The sequence below is a fragment of the Ammospiza caudacuta genome, chromosome 2 (assembly GCF_027887145.1).
Source record: "Ammospiza caudacuta isolate bAmmCau1 chromosome 2, bAmmCau1.pri, whole genome shotgun sequence".
In the NCBI taxonomy this organism is placed as follows: domain Eukaryota; kingdom Metazoa; phylum Chordata; class Aves; order Passeriformes; family Passerellidae; genus Ammospiza; species Ammospiza caudacuta.
Window position 1 is genome coordinate 57,261,846 of NC_080594.1, and position 27,255 is coordinate 57,289,100.

Sequence of the window (27,255 nt, forward strand, 5' to 3'; positions counted from 1 at the left end):
AGTACCTACACTCAGTCAGCACAGGTAGCAAACAAGCTCTATCAAACTCCTGTTGTACCCATTTCCTTGCATTTCCACATTAACTGTTCTTCCCCTGGATGGTACACCGTTCTTCACTGTGGTTCCCACTCCCAAGCCAGGAAGCAGCAAGGGATTTGGATGACTACAGGGATGGTGGAGAATACAAAAATCCCTAGGAAGCTTCAAAGGCTATCCTCTGGGTTTCCCAATGGATGGACAACGAAAAAGAGGCTGTCTTTGAAGATGGGCCAAGAGAAGCCAGAATGCCACTTCTTTTAGAGGTCATTGTTCTGCAGGGAGATGTGCTTTTACTGTGTTCTGGTGTTAGGGAACCCAAAGTACAGGCTTCTAAAAGGTGCTAGTATCAAAGGAAGGCAGCTGCCTCTGCAAATCTTGGAAAAATAGGCATCCTGATTCAAGTCTTAAAATACACATTAAAAAAGTTTTCTGTTTACCTAGGCTACCTGAATTATAACATTAAATCAGTTTATCTTTGGTAAGGATTTCAGGAAGAGGAAAAAAAATTGGGTCAAACTCCCCTGCATTGAAACCACTAAAAAACCCCAACAGAATAAAACAAAACCCCCCAACAATGTATGCTGCTATGTATGCAAGACAAGTAAGCAATAAAATTTTATTTGTAGCATAAAGCAAGTGAGTTGAATGCACAGAGCATGGCCAAAGAAAGACTTAAAAAAACAGAGGACACAAGTATAAAAAGATAAATTGAAACTCAGAATGTTGTATAAAGAGATATGTTTTAATGATATGCAGTAGAATTAAATTAGGAAATGGAAAATGTAACTGCTGAATATGGGGGGAAGCATTTAATAATGACAATCTAAAAAGCTACAGAACTGTATTCTAAAGGAAGCTCCAAAAAATTTCCCTGTACCATTACGACCTGGGCCGATTAGGATCTGGAAATTTTCTTTGTGAAAATAATTCCATATTGTGGAGAATGACAATTGAAAAAAAGGTTAAACTATCAGTTTTAGTTCTCAGACCTCTTTGAAGGTGATTAACACAGCACCTTCCATTCAAGCCTGAAGTTTAGGACAAAATAAGGTCAACACAATGTGATAATTCAACAAAAAATCTCAAAAAGATCAACTTGGAGAAGAAGCTACTTAAGGAAAAAACAGTAACAGCAAATGATAGAAAAATGCTCTTCAGCTTTTTTCAAATGATGGAGGTTTTTAGGTATATTTTTACACTTATATTTGATTTTTGGTTTATTGACTTAGCATGCAAATGTAAAGTAAATCTGCACCTTCCATACTACCTTATTTGTCCCCAAATGGACAAGACCTATTCTCTGAAGATGAGACAACAAATATTCTTATACATATATATTCATGCTTCCTCATGGATGTACAAGAAATACAAACCTGTGTGGAAGCAGGTGGAATCTTTTGCATCACAAGGACAGCAAGAGTATTCCTCCAGCCAGAAGCTTGCTGAAATCATTCATCTTGACTCGGGAGCAAAGGTAGAACTGGCTTATTTGGACTTGTGCATGAGGTGTCACTTTGCCCAACATATTAAAAAAGTTAAAGATGCATCTATTTTCAGTGGCAGCCTCACTGTCTCTCTCTGCTCAGCTGTGTCAGCTCTGGGAGTAATGAGCATAAGCACTAATATCACTAGGGTTTGTTCCTTTGCAGCCATTCTCCCACACAGATTTATAAATGCGACTCTAATGGCAGTATCAGCCATTATGACTCTCACATCAAGAGACTGATGCACACTTAAGGCTTGGGTTGATTACCTGTCTTTGAAAGAATCTCTCTCAGTATTAATCAAATTGGCCTGCTCCCAGCAGCAAAGTAGCAATGCCTACCACATACAACACACACCCAGCTGTGATTCTGCCCTATAGTAGACTTAATATGGATCTAATGTAAGATGCATAGGAATGGGAAGGACTGAATGCTCCAAATGGCCTCAAAGATAACAGCATTAAGCATATAGAAAAGTACAGTAAATTAGTTTCTTTGTATAAATACCAGTGGAACTGTGTATAAGTTTTTTTCTGTGTGATTCTTCTACCAGTGACAATTATCAGGGCTGAGGGAACACGAGGTAGAGTGCAGCCAGCTGCTTTGGTCTCACTTTCCTCTTGTACTGGCAAGATAGTTACAGCATGCCTACAGCTTGCAATTTTCAAAGTTGACTCAGAACCCATGCTGGTTTATAACTGACTCTACCACCATGAATGGACATGGCTTTTTTGCTAATCTCTCTTCATTTACCGGCAACAAAACATAAAAATGCCAAATGGCCTTCTAGGATTTATGCAACGTCTTCATGGTTCCAGCTGCCTCTCACCATGACATTTTCTTGGTATGACAACGACTCTAAAATGCCTCTTTTCCAGCACTTTGGAGAAGGAACCATTCCAGAAGTTTCCCATTTTTCAGGCGTTCCCCAAGCAGATGCATGATGTTTTACACATAAAAGTGATGATGATTTTATTAGGATGGCCAGTGAAATATCAGCAACATACAAACAGAGAGAATATGGCATGTCTGAACAATGTGCATATCTCAGAAATTTAAAAGGAAGCCAATTAAAGGCCATCATGACACACTCAGTCAACATTACTCCCAAATGAAATTACTAATCCCAAGGTGTGATTTGCTTAAGCAGCACTGCAGCCTACAACTTGAATCCCACCACCTTAGGGAGACTGGCTGCTTAGAAGCTGCAGAAGGTACCTTTAACTTTCTTTGGAGACCTGAGGGGACAGAAGGTGTCCCAGAACATCTCTGTGGAGAGAAAACGACGGTGAACCAAGCCTCTCTGATAGTTCAAATGTTTTACTGCGTAAGAGGGACTGGCATGCAGCTGGGATTCCAGGGTAACCCAGCAATGTGGCCTCTGTGGACCTGCTGGTTATCTCCCTCTGACAGGAGGGATTCAGATTAAACAGCAGAACCTGTACCAGAACAGCCTTGCTGCAGGTCATGAGACCCAGCACCACTGCTAGAGGTCTAATAGTGAACTGCTGGAAAGATACAAGCAGCTCGAGGGCCACTGGGTACACATGAGCTGGGCCACTCTCACCAACAGCAGCATGATCCACAGCGAGAAATAATCATAGTAAAAGAAGTTACTGCCAGAGTTGCTGTATTTTGATCAGCACCAATTCCACAGATTCCTTCCCAGCTCTCCCAGAGTCCTTAAGATTGAAAATATTTTAATAGCCTTGAATAGTAAATGGGGCTGAAAGGAAGTGTCCTTGATTTCACCCCAAAGCCTAAGAAAGGAAGGCACAGGTCACAGGTGCAGCACCAACAGGAAAGCCAAAATAAGCTGCTTGAAGGCATGAGAATACATACCAATTTGCAATGGAAATGTGATTCTATCCCTCTCTCTTCCTAGAAATGCTAATCTTCCACTAGTCTTTAAAAAAAAAAGATAATAAAAAAGCCAAATCAAACTTTTGCCTAACAAGACACAAATCTTGCCTGCAAGACCAAGATGAATCAAGCCACAGCATTGCCAATTTTATCTTGGGAGAGGGAAGGAGCACAGTGGTTTTAAACCTTCTAGATCAGTAGCTATGGGAGCACATCAGTTGGATCAGGGAGAAAAAAAAAATCAGTCAGATAGGAAACAGAGCATTCTCCTGAACAGATTATGCTAAGAAATGGCTCTGGAGTTACTGCTCCAAGGCTGTGAGCAGAAACAGCTGACTCAATTGCTGGGAAAACAAAAACAAAACTCAAACCCTAACAAATTGCCAAAAACCTGAGAACAGAGATCTTCGTCATTAATTGGTTAGGAACAGCCCATAATGGTAAGATTTATAAGAAGTAAATTTGGAATGCCTTTACATGGATGACAGAAACCTTAGTATTAATCACTGCTCCTATGGAAGGGAAAAGGTCACAGCCAAGGCTAGCCAGTTTTTTTCCCCCTAAGGATCGAGTGAAAGGCCAGACCATGTCTCTGGGAATTCATCATCAAAACCGTACCGGACCGTCTTCTCCATCCTAAACCCAGTGGGCAAGACAGGCGACCCCTGAGGCGCCTGCCAGAAGCCGGAGTTCCCTGAAGGAGCGATATCCCCGCTCCCTCGTCACCGGGGCCGGCGGGGCTCCGCTGGCATCTGGCTGCTGCCCAGGTCACCGGAGCCCCTGAGCACTGCCCTGGTCCCGGCCAGGGGACAGGACCCGCCGCGGGGGCAGCTGCGGATCTGCCCGCAGCCTCAAGGAGAGCGGCGGCGCCCGGGGACGGGGCGGGAGTAGCGCCCGCCCTCTTCCCTCCCTCTTTCCTTCCTTCCCACCCCCGTGACTCACCCGCCGCTCCCGGCGGCGACAAGCCGCCAGCGCCGGAGTTACCGCCCCGGCCCGGCGCTCCATAGGGGCTGCCCCCGCCCTCCCCGAGCGCGCAGGTCGGGCAGGGCGCTGCCCCTGAGGGACGCGTCACCCCGCAGCCCTCGAAATAGCTCAGCGGGAGGGGCGGCGGCGACAGATCTCTCTCCCCGTCCGTCCCTCCCGTCCCGCCCGCGCTGCCCCTCCGCACCCCCAGCGCCCGGAGCGCACCCCCTGGGCGCGTCCCTGCGAGCACCGGCGCTCCCCGCCCTGCCCCGTGTCCCCCGGCCGGCCCCCCCCCGGCCCGGGCTGCGCCTGCGCGTCCCCGACGCCCGCGCCCGCTGCGGCCGCCCCGCCCCGCCGATTTGAATATGCTAAGAAGCGGTTACCGGGGCCCTATGGTGGAGCCGGGAGGCAGTCACGTGGGACAGGGACGTGTCCTTGAGGGGCGGGGCCGACCTACCCAGGCTGCCTTAAAAACGGGAGGCGAGCGAGGAAGCGCCTCAGTCAGAGCGAGAAAGTGCCGGGGTAGCGGGGCTGCGGCTGCTCCGCCTGAAACTTCTGAGTAACATCAACAGGGGGAGGGGAGGGCGGGCGGCGGTGGAGGAGGAGGAAGGTGGTGGTGGGGGGAAGGTTAGCCAGCAGCGCAGCCCTATCCGCCTCTCCCTCATAAACCAGCCTGTGTTGGGCTGAGCAGGCCCCTCACACAAAGGAGGGCAGGGCAGGCAGGGCTGCCCCCCCTTCCCCTCCGCCTCGGCAGAGGGGCAGCGGGGAGGCGCCCTTCCCCGTGCACAGCACTCACAGCCACTTACTCCTCTCCCGTCCCCCGTCTTCTTCTCTCTCTCCCCCTTCCCCTCGCCTTCCCCCACGGTTCTCCCCTCAGCCCCCCGCCCGCTGTCCATGTAGCCGTCCGGCCGCCGGCCCCTCCGCACTATGCCCATCTTACTCTTCCTGATAGACACGTCCGCCTCCATGAACCAGCGCACCCATCTGGGCACCACCTATCTGGACATAGCCAAAGGCGCTGTAGAGACTTTCATGAAGGTACCGGGCTCTGCCTTGCGAGAGGAGGCGAGAGAAAGCGAGCGAGAGTGGCTGCGCGGGGAGGGGAGGGGGCGGCAGGGAGCGGGGGGCTGCCTGGGCTGGGGGCGCGGGGCGAGGGCGGGCGGGAGCGAGCGAGAGAGTGCGTGTGTGTGCGGGGAGGGAGGGGAGGGGAGGGCCGGGCCGAGCCGGGGGGCTTCGGCGGCGGCGCCGCCTCTCGTCTCACCCTCTGCTTTGTCCCCCGCGCCGCAGCTCCGAGCCCGGGACCCGGCCAGCAGGGGAGACAGGTACATGCTGGTCACTTTCGAGGAGCCTCCCTACGCTATCAAGGTAACCCCCGCTCACCCCCCCCCTCCTCCCCGGCCTTCTTCCGGCCCGTCCGCCCCCCGCCCGCCTCGCCCCGGCTGCCGGCGGTCCGGGGAGCGCGGCACACACGGGCTCCGGCGGCGGCGCTGACATCAACATGGCCGACGCTTTTCCCCTGTGCGGTGTGTGCGAGCAGCAATGAACTGTGGGGGATATTTATTCAACTTGGGAGAAGTGACAGCAACTCCAAGGAGAGTTCGGGGCGAGCTGGGGGAAGGACCGAGTTGAGCCCGGAGAGCCCCGGACTCGGAAGGGGACGGCACTTCCCTGGCCCCGCCGCGGCGGGGGGGGACGCGCCGCGCGGGGGAAGGGGGCGGTGGGTCCACATGACACAGGACGGTGAACCTGTTGGAGGTCGCTGCAAGCGCAGTTGGCTCCCATCTGGGCTGGGCTCTGGGAGGGTGATGTAAATAACTCTAAGGCTTGGGCACCCGTGTCCTCAAAGAAATTTGTCCTATGGAACAAAGCAAAAATGCTCGTTTGGTAAATGGGGAGTTCTAAGGATTAAGAGAAGTGCATAATTTCAGGCTTTTTGGAGCAACATCAACTACTAACTTCTATGAACTTCTATGAGGTGTTTTATTAGCATTTGTAGTGAGCTGCATGCAGCAGGGGAGGCTTTTTGTAGCCTAACAGGAAAGCAGAACTCATATCTGCAGAATAAATCTTTTCACGTTTCCCTTTGCAGGCTGGCTGGAAGGAAAACCATGCAACGTTTATGAATGAACTGAAAAACCTTCAAGCTGAAGGACTTACGACTCTTGGCCAATCCCTAAGGACAGCTTTTGATTTATTAAACTTAAATAGATTAGTAACTGGCATAGACAACTATGGGCAGGTAGGTTGACTGTTACTAGGTGGAAAAATCTTAAAACACAAACTTCCTAGAATCAGCAATTAGCTAGTTGTCCAAAGTGGCATCTTCATGGAATATTCAATATGGGGGCTTCTTCAAAAAGTAAGCAGAGCTCAGCTAGCTTGAAGAAATACAGCCAGTGAGTTTGATACCCAACTTTTTTGTTCTTTAATTTCAGTCATTGCTCAGTTTTTAAGCTGTGATACAGCCTCCAAGTTGACTTTTTCAGTTCAAATTTTTCCTTTTTTTGTTGGGTCTGTGTTTGGTACCATAGCTGGTGAGCCTGATAGGGTTATGAAAACTTAGCTTTCTCCATACAGTGCTGAACAGTTTAGGAGATGAGCCATTTTTCTAACAACACTGCATGTCCAGAAGTACTGGAAGGAGCGCTTTTTCAAAACGCTTTCTTTCCAGTGAGTTTACCACAACATTTCTCTGCATACATGTATTTTTATGAACCTGCCTGTTGTATCAGAGCCTTGAGAAGCTGTTCTTTTTTAATTTCTCTATTTCAACTATCCCTTTAAAACAGGAGTTATTTGGTGTGGCCCAGCATTCTCATGCTCATTAGTATGAGCTGCTGAAATACAGACATTGTAGGTTAAATGTGTGCCTTAGGACTTAGAGTTCTTTCTGCTGCTGGATCAAAGCCTGGATTTGTTTCACATGAAGGATGCTACTAGTACTTTTCATGTGGGGCATACCAACTTGAATCTCCCCTTATTGTTTTTCTCATGTAGTTCTGTGTCCTCTGTCTGAGGATTAGTATTTATTACTGCTCTCCGTATTTAACATGGGAATGTGATTGTGAACACAAGTCCCCCTTCTTCCCCCACTATTTCCCAGTCTAAGCAGAGTTTGTGATAACATGCCACGTATGTTTATGAAGGAAATTTGTCATGCTGCATAGTATGGCTTTACTGTGAGATGATCAAGTCAGCCTAAACATTTTAAAAATGCCTGTTTAGTGATGGAACTTTAAAAAAGGGCTAGTTCCACACATGAGGTTTTTTCCTATGGTCATCTGATGTCCTCATACATCTGTGTGTAATTTTCTCATTTTTCTGGTGTTCTTGTTTAATTACAGGAGCTATATTCTTGAACACTTAAGCCCTGTAGGCCCATACACAAAATATTGTTCTTTCCGATTGCTAGTGATAACTATTCTAATTAAACCTATGTCAAATAATTTGCTCCAAGTGAGCCAGCTGTGCTCAACTACTCAAGTGGGCAGTTGAGTTGCCATTATACTGTTGACTCACTAGTAGTGTTCATTACTGCAAGAGCTGCTCTTTTGATTGTGAAGCAATGACTTTTTCTTTGTCTGATGTGTTCGGGTTATCTGTCTCTCTGGGCTTGAACCCCCTGTCACTTAAGCACATTTTTGCTCCATTCCACGTGTGGAGCTGGCTGTTGAAGAAGTATTCACAATGTGCAGTCAGGTGACTAAACAGAAATTCTAACTCTTTTTAGCATCTGCAAAAATAGATGACTCTATTGCAAGTGGCTGGTCATCTGCTGCTGAAGTCAAAGGTTCCCATTTTGGCTATTCGTACCAAAATGGCAATTTAAAAAAAAATAAATCAAATCCTGCAACATTTAACTGATCCTTCAGCATTTTCAGGATGAGCTCTAGGGAAGCTAATTGTCTTCATCTTCACATTGGTCTTTAAAACTATGGCTTGGTAGCCTGTCATTGTCCTGTTATTCTTGTCTACCACCTAAAATTTAGTCCAGACAAATCAGTGTTTGACCATACATAGTGTGAGAAACTTAAGAATCAAGGAAAGTAAAAGTGGTCAGAATGCTCAGTTGCATTTTAAACAGTTTTCACTCAGAACATAAATTGCTGTTTAACTTTTTTCTAAAGCAGCTACAAATATTAACACTATAAAAGAGTAGTTAGTAGTTAGTTAGTTAGGAGGCAGATATTTGAAGACTGAATATATTCTAATAAGACAAGATAACTTTACAAAAATAGCAACATTCAGACCATCTTAGGTGTGATATTATGTGACATAATAAAATCCAAACTTATTAATTTGTGGGAAGTTTCTCTGGCTAAACATCTTTGAACTATCATGCTTGTATTTTGGTGTATTGACAAACTTCTAAGGTACTTGGCCAAGATCCACTTGCTATACGAAAGTGAGTTGTAAACCAGACTTTTCCTACACATGCTAATGACAAGACATCATACAAGCCTGATGGGATTGTCTGGTTATGTCTCCACCAGTGACATCTTGTACCCCTGCTGAGTGCAAACTGTTGGTTTAAATGGCAGAGTGACTCAGTACACTCCGTTTCTTTCAGAGTTGACCAGAGTTCTCCATCAGCTGACCTTCTGAACAAGAATGATGGCTGAAGGGTCATTCTGGAGTTGGGGAAAATCTGCTTCATATTTTCTTGCTACTTAAATGTTTGGATTTTTATTATGAGTCTTTATTATACTGCATATGCAATGATTGAATTGCCATGTGATCAGCTCACAGGATCACAGAATCTCACATTTAGATCTTAAAGGACACTGTCAACGCACTTAAATTGTCAAAAGCCTGGAAGATTTTTTTCATAAGCTAGTTCTGATATAAATTCTATGATAGGGGCTTTATAAATATTTTGTCTTACTGAGGAGTTGCTAGATCAAATTTTTTTGGAGGCTTTTGTTAAGAAAAATTGGTTTTGAAAAGTACACATTTTAAGGTGGCTGTTCCTTTTGCAGCAAGTTCAGATTGATAATTTCAGTATTTTACTGCTTGGATCCAATAGCTTTTTTCCCCTTTAGTGTGCTTTGTGGTGATTATAGTAGAAGAATAAACCTTCAAATAGGGTGTCAGCTTTTAGCATTCACTAAAAATAGTGACCCTTTTCACCTTCTGCATTTTTATGGAGAGCTTAGGGAAAAAATACAGCATTTGCATGTCTCCAGGAAGAAATCAGTTTAAACACACTAACTTCAGTACATTTGTCACATCACACAAAATATTGTACTTCATTAGCCCAGTTTACACTTAGATAATTGACTCCTTATTTTCTCCAGTTCAGCTTTTTCATTATTTCAGGTAGTCTGAAATACCCAGCCTTTTTCTGGCAGGTTTTTTGTCCTCTTGAAGTACACTCTTAGCTCTTTTAACTGTGGCTTGTTCAGCAGGACATGAGTAGTCACGATTTAACCAAATAGTTTTGAGTATAGCAAATGTGCAGCTTGTTGTAGTTCATAGAAAGGTTAAATACTGATAGATGTTTCTGTGGAAACAGAGAGCATTCAAAACGTAGCTGCTGTTATAGTAGAGTGAAAATGTAAACAAATGGTTGAAATAAACCATCAGCTTCAGTTACTTGCAGTTTGTAGTGAGTTTCTAAGCCTAGGCACTGAATGTGAGGTAGTTAAAATATGTATCAATGGTGTTTTGATACTCACCTGCCAAAGACCAGCAGAGCTCTACCAAAGCTGGAATCTGATGGGTGTATGTAATTGTCAAAACTCTGATTTATTGATACCCTGTGTGTTTCATGTTGCCTGTTATTTGTGAAATGCTGAAAGTGTCTTGCTGTTTTTTTGGCAGTATAGCATAGAATAAGGTTTGAGAGGATAAAATACACTTAACTGAAAGGATTTCGAAGTATTATTTTTTCAGGGTGAAATTGCTTTAATACTGCATATAGAAAGTGCTTTTCAATAATATAAGCTTTTTATGAGTTTTTAAAATCTCACTAGAGTATCTTCCACATTTTTCAGCAGCATTACTACTGCTATGAGATGAGTTTAACTTTTAAATGAGTCTAATGTAAGAAAAGCACATGCTAACTTTGTTGCTCTGAAACAGAAAAGTCAGTGTGTCTAATACAAATGGATTTAGACTAGGCATTTTTCATTCACAGTGATAAGATGCTGCCTGGATTTAGATTAACACAAGAAACACTGGGTGACTTACCAGGCTGTGTACAGTCTTGGTGAAAGCCTTTTATTCTGTAGTGTATATCACATGTGAGCAGAAGCATAACTAGAATCTTGTGAGGAAAAAACTAAAATCCAAATAAAATTCAACTGATAAAGAATATTTTGGGAACGTAAGAATATACTCAGAGCTGGAAGTTGGAAGGTATCCTACATTTGTTTTTAAATAAGTTTTTTTGGAGTGTTGTAGTCATGCCAGGTATGACCATCAAACTACACAATCTTAGGTTAACTGCCACTTGATAGTTCTTTCTGAGTATAGGTCTAGACCCGTTTATAGCTACAGTAGCAGAATTGTTGATGTGTTCCCACAGTAGAACTTGGCATTGGCCTGTAGAGTTCAGGGTGTTTTTGCCACAATGGCATAAATACTGTAGTATTCCAACTACAGTGAACAGTGTACCTAGGAGGTAATTTCTAAGCATACTTGTGGACACAAGACAGATTTAAGTCACACATTCTAGGCTGACTGCTTGTTTACATGCTTGTCTAGAATCTCCTGAGGTTATAAAACCACAAAAAAAGTGAAACAAATACTGTTCCCTAACATGGACTACATTATGCTTCTGCAGTGATATGTTCTGTTTTTTTTTAAATTGTGGAGCAGTTTTATTTTCCCAAGAGAGTTTTGAGGATTGTTACTGGATTTTGTTACTCTCAAAAGTCAATAGACTTTGAAATACGGCTTTTGTCTTGGTATTTTGGGATCATAATGCACTGCACTGAAATGGCCTGTGCTGCATGTGCCTCCAAATTTGGAACAAAGTTTAGGTTAGTGTTTCCTGCTTTGTCATGCTGGCACAGTTGCACATGCAGTTTGCTTCTCATGTTGGTAGGGGCAGAGATTTACACTTGCAGAGTAGCTATCCTGGTCTTTTTTTTTTGTCCCCCTCGCCCAAGAAAACCAAATAGGAGAATTTCAGACAGTAGTAAACAACATCCCAAATGTAAGTGTAATAATGGCAAAAATATGAGGGGCTTTTGATATTTTCTGTGGAATGACAATGGATTTAACATGAACCTGGATGCCTGCTGATGTCAAAGATCTGTATGTAAAGTGTTGGTAAAAATGAATCCTTCTCATCTGCTGTGTGATGAAATGAAGCATATTGGTTTGAATTTACACCTTTTAGACCATAACCTTTAAACATGCTGTCCTTGTTTTAGAACACCCTCTAGTGAGAGCTGCAGCAGGCACTGTTTGGGTGTTTTTTTTACATTGTGATGTGGAACTGCTTGCCCTTTAGCACTCCCAGCCCAACAAAGTTCAGCAAAAGTCTTAAATGTTTTTAAAATCACTTGTCTAGTTCCAATCCAGTATGTTTTTAAAGAATTTGAACCTTTCATGAGGTACTTCATTTTTTCCAATGAAAACATTTTCATCAATCTGTTCCAGCAGCAGAAAGAGGATACTTCAAACAAATTTGATTTGGAAGGGGCAGTGCCGTAACATGTTAATTCATAATTTATTTGCGTACACTGTGCATTTTGTCCAGCTACATTGAACAAATACAGAATGTCACTGGACTCACACAGGGCACTGATGGTGTTTTCTGATGCTCAGTATACAGAATGAGTGAAAAGTGGGCATCTATTGCAACAGTTCTGCCCTCCCAGCATTGAATCCCAAAATGCCATCTTGATTGTGTGCATCTTCTGTGAGGCATACTCAGCCTAGATCTCTGCTCTGGAACTTGTGGCTTCTCATGGGTTCATAGCTGCACTAACCTTGCTTCAAGTTGTGTGACTTCATGTAGTAAAATAAATCAGTGATTGGTCAGTGAGATTAATAAACTGGATTGAACTGTGGTAGTTCAAAATTGGTTTAGAACAGCCAAGTTGCTCCTGCTGTTGTGGTGGTAAACTCTAGGAAGGAATTGTGGGGGAGTCTTTGGGAAGTTATTCTGAAGAATTGCTCTGTGTTCATAGGTCAATAAGCTACTTTTAGTCAGTTTATCAGTACTCTGGATTATTAACCCCCTAATTTGTGGGGAGATTTTTGTAAACAAGTGTGTCTCTTCTTCTCGGTGGTGTATATTTTGGTTAGGTTTTTTCCCTCTAATTGGTGTGTGGGCAACTGTAGGATTTGTTACCCTTCTCCAGCATATGGAGAACAGAGGCCTGGCTTAGTCTGTGAATTGCACTGACTGAGCCAGAACCAGCTGTGTAAGGTCATTGCTGTGATCAGAAAGGCTTCTCTAATTAGGGACTTGATCCAGGGCTTGGCAAGGTCAGTTATTTTTGGAATAAAAAATTCAGAAATATTTTTAGGAAATAAAACCAAAATCATCTTAAACTCAGAGTCATTGGAGCTGACTTTAAGGTTATGTTTGGTATGCATTGTGTTAATTTAGTTTTCTTAGGAAAAGTTTATAAAGGCTCAAATAGAACCTATTTTTAGCAGCTCATTACTATGCTCACTCAAATAACTTCAAAAACTCCTGTGACTTATTGGCTGATTATCCAATTTCAGATGATTCCAGTAGTGATGCTTTTATTAATCTGTAACTAACTGATAAGGTACATCTAAGTTGTGATCGCAGTTGATTTTGCTGCTTAGGTAAATAATTTAATTTCATTTAAGAAAAAGTTAAAGTTCTTCACCTTCTGGCATTATACATCTGTCGCATCAGTACTTAAATGTTTCAAATGTTAGTGGCATTTTGTGCTTCATTTTAATGTGGTTTTTCACTGTTTAGTTACTTGCTGGAATTCATTATGTATAAAATTGCTGTTCTATGCATGTTTTATTTTTTAACTGTAATGTAAATGTGAAAGATTGAAGGACTGAATTGTTTTTGAAACTTACCAAGGAACTAATCTAAATTGGAACACTTACAAGTTAATCAAGAAATTATCACTTATATAATGTGATATTTAAAACTCAATTAGATCTGTTCTTAAATGAAAGAGGACAAACCTATATATTAACCTGTGATTTTTGAAACTGTGACTTACTAATGTTGGGACCTCTCTGATTTAGGCACATGAAAGTATCTTGAGGTTTTAAGTTTGAGGTCTTAGTAAATCTACTATGTATTCATCATTCCTTTATTGTTCAACATGAACAGAGTCTTAAACTGCTTCCTTAACACATGCTTTCTGTTTTCACATGTGTAATATTCAGTATGGTGATTGTGTATGCCAAAATTGCATTGAAACTCATTTTCAGGCTGCTTTGAGTTGCCTCTTTTGTTTTCTTGCTGTTAGTTTTGATTTTGTTCTTGGCACAAACTTTCTGAGGGAGTTCCAAAGTGACTGAAGTTGCGCAATTAAATAGTCTTTAAGCAGTTCATTCGGTGCCAGACTTGGAAACTCAATGTGTAAAGTTATGAGCATCTATAAAAATGATACTAAGCACAGTGAATTTTCTTGTGGCATGTTTCAGGATGGATATGCAATGAAATCATTACCTATAGAACACAAACTCGCAATCTTTAGCAGAGCAAGCAGTTGATGTAAGATTCTGTGACTTTGTTTTTGAAAATGGGTTTGTTGTCTCTTGTGCAATTCAGATAGGTGTTTTGTCTCTAGCATTTCAAATTACAGAAGTGATATCTGACTGGATCTTTGGTTTTTGCTGTTCAGCTTTGACTGGACATGGCTAGTTTAAGGTGATGTGTTTGGAGGTTCAGTAGTTAATTGAAGTCATAAATGGCTATTTTAAAAAAGATTTTTTGGAGATAATGCCTAGGTCCAAAATAACAATGAGCTAATGACTTGCTTTTGTTGCATTTATTTTCCTCAATATCTTAAATTTCCTTTTCTTAAATGGAACTTAGGTAGCCTGTGTTATGGACATAATGGTTGTTTCAAGAATTCTTCCTTAGTTCTGTAACTGATGTGCTGAGGAGTTTGATCTCTGGCTCAGCCTTAGGAAAAGTCTGCTGTTAGAATTGTGTTTGGCTTTGAAAGCCTTTTGCTAACTGATTTTTCTTTAAATTTCTTTATATTTAAGTCTATAACTTAATTTGTTCCTGGTTGCCTGATGCAGAAAGCTGCATGCCACCAAACAATGGTATGTACAAACACTGTGTGAGCAAAAATTATTTAATTTACTCCTAATCTGTAGTGCTAGTAAGAAATGAAATTGAGACCATGTAACTGCCTTATAATCCTACATAAGTATTCCAGTTAAGAAACTGTGACTAGCCCATGTCTTGGGCATTGTAGTAACTCTCAGGTATTTGTTATATGGTTAACTAAAAAATTGTCTACAACATGGGAAATTAATTTGCCTTCAGTAACTTTGCTGTAGTCTATAGAGGACGACAGCTGAATTTAGGTTTTGTAGTCTTGCCTTATGGAGGAAAGATATTTTTTGGTAGCCATCCTTACTGTAAAATTGTTGCAGTTTTGTTGGCTTTTGGAGTATGAGTGCAGGAGAAATCATTACTGCTTGAAAAGCATTTTCCATTTTTTTTTGGGAAGGGGGAGAAGGTGTGTTAATGGAAGCATGGGTTCAGACCTTGATAAATTCTACTGTGCCTCCTTAAAACTCTATTTTTAAGGTTTTCTCCAAAAGACAAAATAATTTGAGATAGGATACTGAGGGAGGGGGCAAGGTTAGCTTCAAAAGCAAAGGGAATGTGTCTGTAATACAGTTCAGTGTTTGTTGCTGAGCCTTCTAAAGATGGGCAGTCTGCAGCAAAAAAAGGAAGAAGTGGAATGACAGTATGTGCTTCCATGGTGTCTAGAAACCATGAACCAGCTGTTGGATTAAACATATGTTAAGAAATTAGAGTTCAGTGAGGGATTGCTTCTTGTTTGTACTTATACAAGAATATTTAGGGGTTTTAGATACCTGGATTTAGACAGGAGGTATTAACTTGTTCCTTTGTGTTTTGAGGTAGTATGCAAATAGAGTGTGCCTCAGTACTCAAAACATCTATGAGGATAGATTTTAATAACTTGTGCCCCCTCTGCTGGCTGGTGTTCCAATTACAAAGTAAAATATAAGTTTGCATAGGTGAGGTACTCTCTGATAGGCTATTTTGGCCAAATAGCAGTTTATAAATGTTGCTTTTATGCAGCTGAAACTATGGCAAAAATTGTGGGAGATTTTGGGAGAATCCGTGGTAGTGGTGAGAGTTGGTGTTTTCACAGTACAATTACTGGTTTGGCCTCAGTCCAGACACCTTAAGCATTTGTCAAATCTATTTCTTTCCCTCATCCCTGAGTTGAAGAGGTATGATCTTTTTATTCAGCCTGGGTGTGCATATTGTTATATACACAGAGGAGCTAGATATTTGTGGTTTTTGGGACCACACTTTGGTCTTCTAAAACCTGCTACTATCACCTGCTTTTCTGATAGCAGTTGTTTTTCCCTTAAGATTTAGAGTTCTCTTCTTTTATATTATATTATAATAATATAATATAATGTAATGTAATGTAATATAATATAATATAATTATAGTAATTTATCATAATATAATATAATTTATATTGTAATAATCTCTCAAATTATCTTTATCAGGTGATGAATTTTCCTGTGTTCTTTGTGAAACCTGTCTGTTGGTGAGGTAGGATTCCCAGCTGCCTAGTGTGAACAAAAGGCAGAGCACAAGTCCTCCCATCTTGGGTACTGCAGGGAGAGCTAAATATGTCAGTATTATGACAGAGGATGCTTGTCCATACTGCAGGTGTGTGTGTGTGGACTAGGTCTAATAGAAAGAGTCATCCTGCTGTCCAGCAGCTGTTTCAGAAAAACACTGGGCATTTGTTCTTGGAGATAGTGTAATTTCTGGAATGGGGCTTTCATTAGATTATTTCATAAGATTCCTCTTTGTGGCTGGTGTTGTTGCCTTTGTCATTAATTAGGCATTAAGGGAGATTTCTAGTTTGTACTAAAATTTCTTTTATGGCTTGAAATCTTAACATATTTCAAAACACCCATCCTGTGTAAAACTCAAACTGGTTGGTGTAGCTCTCATTGAACTTACTTCTGTGACTTCTGAAAGTGATCTTGAAATACATCTGCTGTACAAATATCTGATCTTCTACTAAGACAGAACTGCTATCACTGCGACACTATATTATATTTTGAATAATCAACAGCGTCAAGGGAACATATTGGAATCTTTATGGACAGCAAGATAGATGAGTTAGCAACTTTCTTTGTGTGTGAAGTCCATCTTTGTCAGATCTGAAGCCTGTATAGAATTTGTGTGTTCTTCAGCTCTTATTCAGGCTGAAAGCACAGAAGTTTCTCTGACACTGAGGTGCTTCCACTTCAAAGAATCAATTTCAGTTCTAAAACATAGTAAATAAATACAATTGCAAAGTTATTTTTATCATGCAGGTTCAGTCAATTAGATAACAATGTGACAGAATTTAGAGCTGTTATATTTTTCAGTCTGGCCACAGAATTCTGGTACTGTTATGGTGGCATAAGATGTGAGATGTCAGCTTTATCGATGCAAATGTTGTAGTAGAATTGGACTGCCCTTTTTGCACTCCCCCACCTGCAGCATATTCTTCTTGTGTTCTGATAGATCAAAGTTTCACAGTGTGTTTGTGTTAAATATTAGGTGATAGATTAGCTTCATCTGGGAAAACTTCCATTTAAAGACATTTTGCTTCTTATCAAGTAATAGGAAGGAATTTACTGGTCTACCAAAGTTGAAAGCATATTCTTTCCCTAGTACTGTAGCGCATTGCTTGTATGTGCATGGTTGTGCTGTGTGTCTACGTACATTTAAAATCCTTAAAGGCAAAGTAATTTTTGTGGAGTTTAATTGCCAGCTATAAATTGACTGAAATACTGCTGTGATGCCAGTGTATTCAGCTGTGCTTGTGACTTGGGAAACAATTGTGCAAAAGCTTAAAATACACTTGGTTCTATAGGACTTGCCAACTACAGAGATTAATTCTGTGGGGATAATGGAAAATAGCCAAAGTTGCTGAAAGTGTGAGTGGGACAAGTAAGAAGTTGCACAAGATGCTGCAGTTCTTATGTAACTGATGATCAGAACAGTTGTTAATACCTCTGTGTACGTGACTGATAGTGTTCTGCCTTGAGCAATGAAGGGGAAAGTCTCCAATAAATGTTAATGTCTTAGACATTTCATGATTTTGCTAAAGCGTAACTGAAGTTTCTAGGAAACAAAAAAAGTGAAAACCATGATGGATTTTGACCATCTGTTTTAGTTTGAAATTCAAGCTTAGTGTTTTGATATTTAAGCTGTTTATCAGTTAAAAAATAGCTTTAAAGCTAATAATTTTTGTCATTCTGACTTTTAGATTTCATTTTAAGCTGTTTCTTTTGAACAATGGTTGCTCACAGATTCTTGAGAGCATTTGAGACTCTTGATCTTCTAAATTATAAAAAACTAAGACTGAATTAAAAAATTGATACTGCAATTTTATATTTCCTAGTCAGATGTCTAAATTTACTGAGAGTTAGGGCTGATAGTTTTGAAAATGGAAAGGCTCTGCTGAGATAATGTAATAAGAGATAGATAACAATACAGCTTGCAGAGTTTTGTGATTTACTGAAGTGGAAGTGTACCTTTTAGACATTTGTCGTGATCTCAAAATGCATTTTTTCCAGTTCCTAGTGATATGTTCTATTAAAAAATATACACTTAAGTTCTGTTCATGTCTGTTTTCAGCTTCCAACCTTTCTTGAGCTTCAAGTTTCTGTACTACTAAAAACTTATTTTTGTAGTAGTTGCTTGTTGTGTCATTTTTAGTCTCTGATTTGGTGTGGTTTGGTTGCATTTCTACCTCATCCATTTCTTCAGTTCTGCAACACTTCTGACTCTGAAATGAATATTTAAATGTGTCCTTTGAGATAACAGTAGTCTTTATCTTCTCTTCCTGCATATATAATATTGTATACTTGCATCTGTAAAGGTCACTATAGGTCTTGAACTGCTTTGCCTCTACACTTGGAAGAAGGAAAGAAAGTCATCTGTGTATTAATTAGTCACATTGAAATTTGATGCTAAGCTTACTTGCTAGTGGGAGTGAATTTTTAATTGTGAGAGCCTTAACCAGGCAATAATGTGTCTTGATAATTTGATACACTTTCTAGCTTGATGTGAGGCTCCCTCTGCATCATGCAAGCTGGTGTGGCATGGGATGCCTCTTTCTGTGACCCACAGTGAGTGGTGTGGAGCTCAGTGGTGCTCTGTATTTGGGTTATCTGAGCACAGAACTGCTTCAGCTGGAAACTAAGGGAAAGGCAACCAATGCAGCCGAGTTTCTTTGTGTTTGGGAGCAGTCATGAAGCTGTCAAATTGTTCAAATGGAAGTGTTGTGTAATATAAATTCATTTTAAGACTTTGAATCTCTTGCTTATTCCTTTTTAATCAAGCAAACTTTCCCTGATACTGATGCTGTTTTAAGTAACTTTGTTTCCAAAAGAGGTCTGTAGGGCTTTTTGTTGTCTTGGTGCACATCTGTCCTTGAAAATACAGATTGTGAATGAAAAAATCCTCCTTGTACATTGTTCGACAGTGGTCAGCCATTAAAACCGTAGGTGGTTCTTGCTTTTTTCACCACTGCTACAAACTTTCAGAAGGAAAAGCAGTGTGTTTCTTCTGAAATAAATAAAGCCTCATGCTGGTTAGCTAGTTATCAGAGTAAGTTGTAAGCAGGTTTATTATTTACACCTTGTTACCCTGAGATGCTTTCCCCAGTGCATTGCAGCATACCTGTAGGCTGCCAAAGAGATGGTAGTGTACACTGTCATTCACTGTTCCTCTGCATAGCCAAAATAATTGGGCTGGACTGAATTAATTACCTGTGCATTTACAGTCAATGATGTGGCTATGTATTTTGAAGAATGATATTCTCAAGATTTGTAAGTGCTGTGTTTTTTTTAAAGTGTATTTCTATGGAAAGAGAAATAGAAAGTAATTTGATTGCTGTAGAATTAGATTAATTAGGTAGAAATAAAGTTCTCAACCAATTGTTGACAGAAGTGCTGCAGTTTAGTTAAAGGAGTTGGTAAGTCTTTTGGAATTCAATTTTATGATGTCTTACTGTTGAGAGCTTAGATAAATAAGAGGGGGTTTTGTTGAAGGAACTGGTTTTGAATGCCTTTGTATAACTTAAGGTGGGGAGCAGGGTCAGCAGAGTCAGTGGTGGTCTTTAAAAAGTAATTACATGGAAATTTTTAGTCAAAAAGTAGTAAATCTCAGTAATAGGCTTTTTTACTGAAATTCTTCCATGATACATTTTAATTATCTTTCTGAAAACAATTGATTCTTAGTGTGTGAGTGAATATCCTTTGTATATGTAAAATGCTTGTGAAATTACAGAGAGTATCCTGAGGATGAAGACATTTCTCCCTCAGACATGTTTCATAGGGAGCTCAAGTGTAGCAACTCCTGTTTCCTTCCTTATAATTTCATGATCATTCTAACACCAGCTTTTTAAGGCTTAGATAGGAAAAAATTGAGAAAAAGTATAGTTAAGGAATAAAAAAGTTTTTCAAGGTGATGAGGATATCCAGATAAAAGGTGTTGTCAGAGATGGAAATTTTAATACTTGCATTTGAAATTGCACCAGAGTATTAACTTAGCATTGGTTATGACATCATAAATCTGTTATTTTTATCAGTTGTCAATTCATTTTTACAATAATTTATTAGCAATAGAATTCAAGTATTTTTATGATTAGTATTCATGAGAAATATCTGGTTACAAACCCTGCTTTCTGTATTATTTCAGTGCAATATAATTAGCTTCCAGCTGATGTTTTGCAGTTGTGGTAAACCATTGGCAGAATAACATACTGTAACTGTTAAGACTTAAATAAGGCTAAATATTCTTAGGAAATTATTTTAATTAAAATGGAATGTTTTGAGGGTCCTTAAATCCTTTTGAGTAATTGTTTAAATTAAATTATGAAGTAGCTTGGCTTTCATCGGAGAGATTGAGCTTTATTTTAATTTGATTTTTGCTTATTTTTTGTAGTAGTGGTATGCTATTAGAAAAGAAATCTTTAATCTTTTTTTTATGAAGGTTTGAAAAAATATTGGCCACTATAAATGTGGTGCTGCCACAGTAGTCAAATTGGATACCCTTCACCAAATATATGAGATTGTTAAGTAATAGTTCTGTTTGAAGCACAAAATCAGTAGATGATCTTTTATATTCAATGGGTTCTAAAAATGGGTTTAAAAGGTCTTTTAAAACCTGTTAGTTCTCTCTCTATGTTTTTAGAGTAAGTCACAACCATTCATGAGATAGTTTGTCTTTATAAGCAGAACTAGGCTGCAGGTTTAGTTACATTTTTCTTTGTTTCCTGAGGAAGAAAAACAAGGCCTTGATATTAGCAAGAGACGAACAGGACATACTAAACAAAATCTTGTGGTGACTTTTATTCAGTCCATTATTAACCCTAGGTAGAGTGAAATGTGTTACCTAAGCTGGAGTTGATGTATCCATGGAATGCTTTGGAGTTCTTTTTGGAGAGCTCCTAGAGCTGGCAGTAGATAAAGGAATACCAATAACTGGCCTCAGGTTTTTGCTACAGCTAGGCTAGCTGCCTGTCTTGCTGGGATCCTAGAATATCTTGCCTTGTATATGTTTGTCTTAAATGATAAATACAAAAAGTTTATCTATTTTTCAAGTATTTGTTTCTGAAGTAGATTTTGTGTATGCATGTTGAACCACTTTCATTAGAATGGAACCGGTGCTAATTTTATCGGTCTTAATAGATAGAGTAGTAGTTCTTAACCCAGGGGTCATGATCACAAGATACTATGTGAATACTTTATTTGGACACAAATAAATCACAAAATTGGCCCTGGAATAGGGAGAATTGGAAGTACCTTTGGAGGAGATGGTTGCTTCTCTAAACAGCTGCTTGTTTGTCAGAATACATTGCAAGCCCTATTCTTGAAGTCCTGTGTTAACCATTTTTGCTGTTTCTGTATGCATTCATTGAATACAGACATGCTAAGTGTCTGGCATTCCATGGTGTGAGTGTAAAAAGGCTAAAAAACTCCTTGTGCTGCAATATGTGGTACATGAGAATAAATACCTCAAGCATTGTTGTTTTGTTAGTTGGTATCAGTGGCTATTTAATGACTGAACAGAGTTTGTTACATTAAAGTAACTGCTTTTTTTTCCTCTTAGGGACGAAACCCTTTTTTTCTGGAGCCAGCAATAATTATAACAGTTACTGATGGAAGTAAATTAACTACTACCAGTGGGATACAGGAAGAGGTAAGATCTAACCTCTGGTTACAGTGATGTGTACTAAATATTGTTTTAAACATTGGTACTGTTTACAGTAGAAGCATAAGTGGCTCCTCAGAAAAATGCCCATTAATAGCTTAAATTTGCTTGTCTTGATTAATTTCAAGTAATTTATTTTAATTTCAAGTAATTTTATGCAATAGTACTATGAAAAACCAAATAACTCTTTTTCTGTCATGTAACAGAAACCTGTGGTGCAATTGTTGGTCTGTTAAATAGAAAATGAGTTTGCTCTGTCTAAGGAGTTCATGGCTTTTAAAATATGTTAGCAGAAGAAATTGATTTCTATAAAGCATATGTGTCCTTAATTGGTCTTGATAGAGGTTTTTTTTGTATAGACCCAAGTTAAAGTAATGATTTCCCAAAGGATGTTGCCACTAGGGCATATGTGAAACATGTTCTACTCTCACGCTGAGTTCTTAAAAAGATTATAATCAAATGAGTAGTCTTTATAATTCAAGGTAAGAACTGAAGAAATATATTCCAATTTAAATCTGTAGAGCAGTTTAAAATCAAGATCTTGGTATATGGAGTACCCAGTCAGACATCTGGCTAAACTCAGAGGTATGACAAATGCTGAGGCACTGAACTATTTTAACTTATTGGCCCTTTTGAATTCTTTTCTTAAAAAGATGGAAGTGGTAGGATTGGTCAGGCCATCCCAGTGCCCATTCCATGCAGTAGTAAAAAAAAAATAAGCCCAAACAAACTATAACAAATCCCTAAGTTCATTTCCTTTTCAGGGACAAGGTTAATATCCAAAGGTCCATTTTAAAACTTAAGAGAAGAATTCAGACTTTTGCCTGTGCTGCACCACATTTGACTGTACAGATTAACTTGTACTTTGCTGTTCATTAGTTACTCAGATTTCTCCTAATAATGTATTATATTGCATTGTTACAGCACTTACAGAATTTGTCTGTATGAAAAGTGGTATTTGAGTGGTTTTTGTAATATATCTAACTTGAAGAGAGTTAAATAATTGTGTAATTCTGTGTGGACTCCTAACAAGCATAGCTAGTAACTGAAATGGATGTCCTGGATCCATGGTAACAAGTAGGTTATCTGTATGAAATTTTACTTCATCATACTTTTTTTTTTACCCATTAAACTATTTTCAGATTAATTCTGTGATTGAATGTGTGCAGTCCAAAATACTGAGTAATGTGATACTGATTTCAGAGTCTTCTGCAACATACAGTGCTGTTAGCAGCAAAATACTGTTTTGGGTAATCTTTTAGCTGTCTACGTCCTTTCTTGAGAAGAATCTCTATTGTCAGATGACTTGTAAAATCTGGCACTGACATACTGGAGTGAGGAGCACCAAGGTGATCAGAGAGAAACTCAACCTCTGGATAGAGGCTGAGAGCTGGGTTTGTTCAGTCTTCTGAAGAGAAGCCTGGGGAGTGCTTTCCCACCCTCTGCAACAGCTGAATGGGACTGGGAGCTTGTCTTTTCCTGGAGGTACCCAGGGTTGAGATAAGAGGCAACAGCTGCAGGTTGTCCCATGGGAAATTCTGATGAGATATCAAGAAAATCTTTAACTGTGTGGGTGATCAAACACTGGACATGCTGACCAGTGGTTGTGGAGATGGTAAAAGCTTCATTGGACAAGGCCCTGAGCAGTCAAAAGCCTCTGGACTGTGTATCATGTGTTCCTTCTGGTGTATGCAGTGCTATGATTTTGTGTTACATTTCCTTTCATCTTTGTTATTCAAAACGATTTAGGTAAGAAAGCTGCATTAGTAGTTAAGCTCTTCATTTTACAACAACAATCAGGACTTTCATAGCCATCCAGTTTTGGTGTTTTTTTGTTCCTTTTCCTTTTAATGTGAGTGCAACTTCTTAGTCTTCACAAGAAGACATTTTCCTGGAGTGAGGCAACCATTTGGTCATACATTCACATCTTTAAACTGTTGAAACTTAGGTTGAGACAAGGGGTTTCCTGGTGACTGCATAAATCTACTAAGTTTAGACTTGGTTCATGAGCAGTGCTGACTGATAAGCATGTGTGATAAGTGTGTGCTACAACCAGAGTTTGTGTTGTGATGATGTCAAATCAGGCCCAATGTTACAATTTTGTGACTGTTAAATTGCATTGTAGAAATGCAGAATTTGCTCTAACAATAGTGAATTAACGTGGGGTTTTTTGTTATAAATAAGCCAATGTAAAGGTGTTCCGTTCCTCCAGGAGGTGAAGTGACCACTGTTCTTGCAAGACAAAATGTGAATGCAAACAGGTTTGAATGCTTTTCCATATGTGTGTACTGGGTGTTTCATACCCAGCAAAGGATGTGATTTTTTTTTCCCCTTTTTTTGGCCATAGGTGTGCTGGTAGAAACATTCTTAACGCTATCGCAGAGAAGAGGAACAAAGCATCGAAGGGTGCTACGACTGTCTTTCAGGGATGATCTTTTGCTTTTGTCAGTGTGTGTTCTATTGATCAGAATTTTTCTTAGTCTACCTTGAGTGTCCTTTACAGTTTCCTCTCAAGTTGGACATACAGAAATGAGCTGGAATTAGTACAGGAACACCACCCTGGAGATATGGAAGTTGATTGCTCCTTTTTGGTTCACTAACAAAGCTTTTTCAGTCACTTTGAAATGTCTGTCCTGTTCTTTGGGTTTGACTTCGGGGAGGCTGGGGAGGCTTTTCAGAGTTGGTGTTGGAAGTGATCATATCCCACTGGCTATAACAACGTTTTTACTCCTAGCATCGACTGAGGCAGTGTATTTTTAGTTCTTTTAAGGCATATATACAAGATAACCAACAGTGTTGGGCTTTGGTGTTTTGTTGGGGTTTCTTTTGGAAAGCCTGTGAAGCCAGCATGGGACCTGGAGGCGAGTTTTCTCAAAGCTTTGTCATTCAGATGAACATTTACATTCTTACCAATGAAATCAGTTTATCGCTATGGTAACACTGTCATCTGCCTTAGTGTGAAGCAGTCAAGCTTAAACCCTGTTTCAGAGCTCTTGCTGACTTCTTCAGATGTCCTGTTCCTTTGTGGATTTTAAAATGGGTGTTGCAGATAGAGCCTTGACCTTCAGTGAGTGCTGCTTTGTTTCTCATGGGTGTGGTCTTTCAGACTGAAAACAGAAATTATATTGTCTATGCAGTTTTCTCCACCTGCACAAGTCAGTAACACTTTCAGTTCTATCCCTTCTGGTGCTGCTTTTTAATGCATCAGTGCCAGTGAAAAGTGCCAGCATCAATTCTATGTTCTGCATGGCTTGTTTACCAGACCTTTCCCTGGACTCACTAGTTTGTCAGAATTTGAGGAGGGAATGGGCTCATACTGTTGGCAAGCCATCATTAATTAGTTAGTCTCATGTTATGGATTCCTTATGGAGTGGCTTTTGCTTCTGGCCTGATCCCTCAAATTCAGTCTTAGCCCTTTCTTCATCTTTCGTTAAGCAAATGTTTAAATGCTTGAAGGGATTTCTTATTCCTCTTCATATTATGAAATAACATATTTTTCAAGTCTTACAATTGCTGAGCTATGTTCTCTTGTCCTCCCTCAACATACTCTCTAAGTAGCATTAAACTTGTCTGCAAGACTGAAATGGAGTTAATAGCGTATTGATACATTCTGATAAATGATTATACAAGCAAAAAGCTTGAGCAATGCTGCTTGGTTTCTGTATGTTGCCATTCCTCTGATCTTCCAGTTATGAGAAACCCTTACAGGAAGAATCTATGATTTTCATGTGACTTCGTCCCACAGCTGTTTGGCATTGTCACATTGATCCTTCCCAGAGCTGATCACCTTGCATTGCACTTTTAGCAGCTGTGACAAGTGTCACAGCAAGGTTCTGCTTACTGTCAAGAATAATCAGGAACTCGAAATGCTCTATTATGTTTTTCATCATAGTTCCTCCAGTTTTGATTTCTAAACAAATTCTGCAAGAAATATATGGCAAATATAATTAAATGTATGTCCTCATTCTTTATTTTCTTTATTATTCCTGTTAGCAGCAGTTTTGGGGTTCGCAGCACTTGACACTGAGCTCCAAAGCTCTTGATGTGTAAATTCCTAATGTATAACTATCAGCTCAGTGAATACTTGGTGATGGCTAATGCTGGCTTTGGAATGGCCAAGTATATCATGTATTGACATGGTGTGTCAGTTGACCTTGATGCCTTTGGAATCTCCTTGAGTTGTCTCCCATGGAAGAACAATTTGTCTTTCTATATGTTATAACTGCATAGGATTGGATGGAAGAAGATGAGAAAACATAATGTTGTTGATAACTGTAAGTAGAGTTTCTTAGTCTGTCAAGAGCTGATGTTTTCAGCTGGGCTTGAATGGTTACCTGTCCTTAGTCGTTCAAGGATGAAAGGCTGCATTTGCTTGGTAGAATGTCAGATGTCCTGTCCTTTTTTTAGGTACCAGAAGAGCATGCAAGGAAGGTTACTTGCTGATAGATTTTTTTTCTTTCTTTGGAGCAAGAAGAGAAGTTGACTGTAGGCATATTTTTGCGTAGTGCCTAGTCTTCTAACACCCTTTTATGAGATGTCCCAAGATGGAGCTGCCTTTTATTACCTGGGTACTAAAGCTTCAGCAGTTCTATTGGTGCCCTTTTCTAGTGGATGAGCCTGTTCGTGCAGCCATTGCCAGAAGATCATTACTGTCTTTCTCAGACTGCCCTGCCAGTGCAGAGAGTTCTAATGCTTATCTAGCTTTTTTCATCTTAAGGTCTCTAGGATCCTCTTTCCCATCCCAGGATTTTAGATTGTGCTGCTTCTCATGGTTGCATAAATGTAGGTAGAAACAAGGACTCAGAAGAAATGAACCTGCTCACCCAATAACCTTGTACTGAAGAGATCTTCTAGAACACTCTTATCTTCTGCCCCCTCATAGTTCTGGAATATTTTAGTTGTTTTAAAGGCAGGGAGAGTGGCATAAGGCACACACTGATTGTGTAGTGGCATTATCATTGTGGCATTTGGGAATGGTAGGGCTTCTGTGTGCTCCTACAAGCCAATAATGAGACAAGACAGCTGGTTGCTAGTACTGAGCTGGGAGGACATGTGTTGTCTATGTGCAGTCACATGTTGAAGACCACAGCTGGTAAATAACCTTCCCTTAGTTAGTTCAGTCTACCTGTATCTTTCATACTGGTTGTTGAGAAAGAGGAAAATGTGTGCATGCCTTCATATTCAAATATGCATGGGGAAAGAAATGAAATGCAAGATGTGGAATTCTAAGCTCATCTTAGTCTCTACTAGGTATGCAGTTGCTATGGTAATACAATACCAGTTTAAAAAAAGGTAACTGGAGATGACAAGACCAAGTTACTAATGTCTGTGAATGGGGTGATTTGAATCTATAACTTCACCACTATGTATGTTAAAGGATGTTAAACTTAACTGGAACTAAATTGTTGGAAGGAAGGTGAGGACATTTGACTTGATGATTGCTTTGCATTTTGTCTTACAGTTTGAAAACTTTTCTGATAGTAATATGTGCATAAT

General features: G+C 40.1%; 1 protein-coding gene across 1 annotated transcript in view; it reads left to right on the plus strand.

Annotated features, from left to right (window-relative positions):
• Positions 1-5,018: 5,018 nt before the first annotated feature.
• INTS6 (integrator complex subunit 6) overlaps positions 5,019-27,255 on the plus strand; it is a 38,781-nt gene continuing 16,544 nt past the window's right edge. The window contains exons 1-4 of the mRNA XM_058824154.1: positions 5,019-5,387; positions 5,637-5,714; positions 6,439-6,588; positions 21,658-21,747. Coding sequence (XP_058680137.1) covers positions 5,277-5,387; positions 5,637-5,714; positions 6,439-6,588; positions 21,658-21,747 — 429 coding nt within the window. The 5' untranslated portion in view covers positions 5,019-5,276. The remainder of the gene's footprint in view (positions 5,388-5,636; positions 5,715-6,438; positions 6,589-21,657; positions 21,748-27,255) is intronic.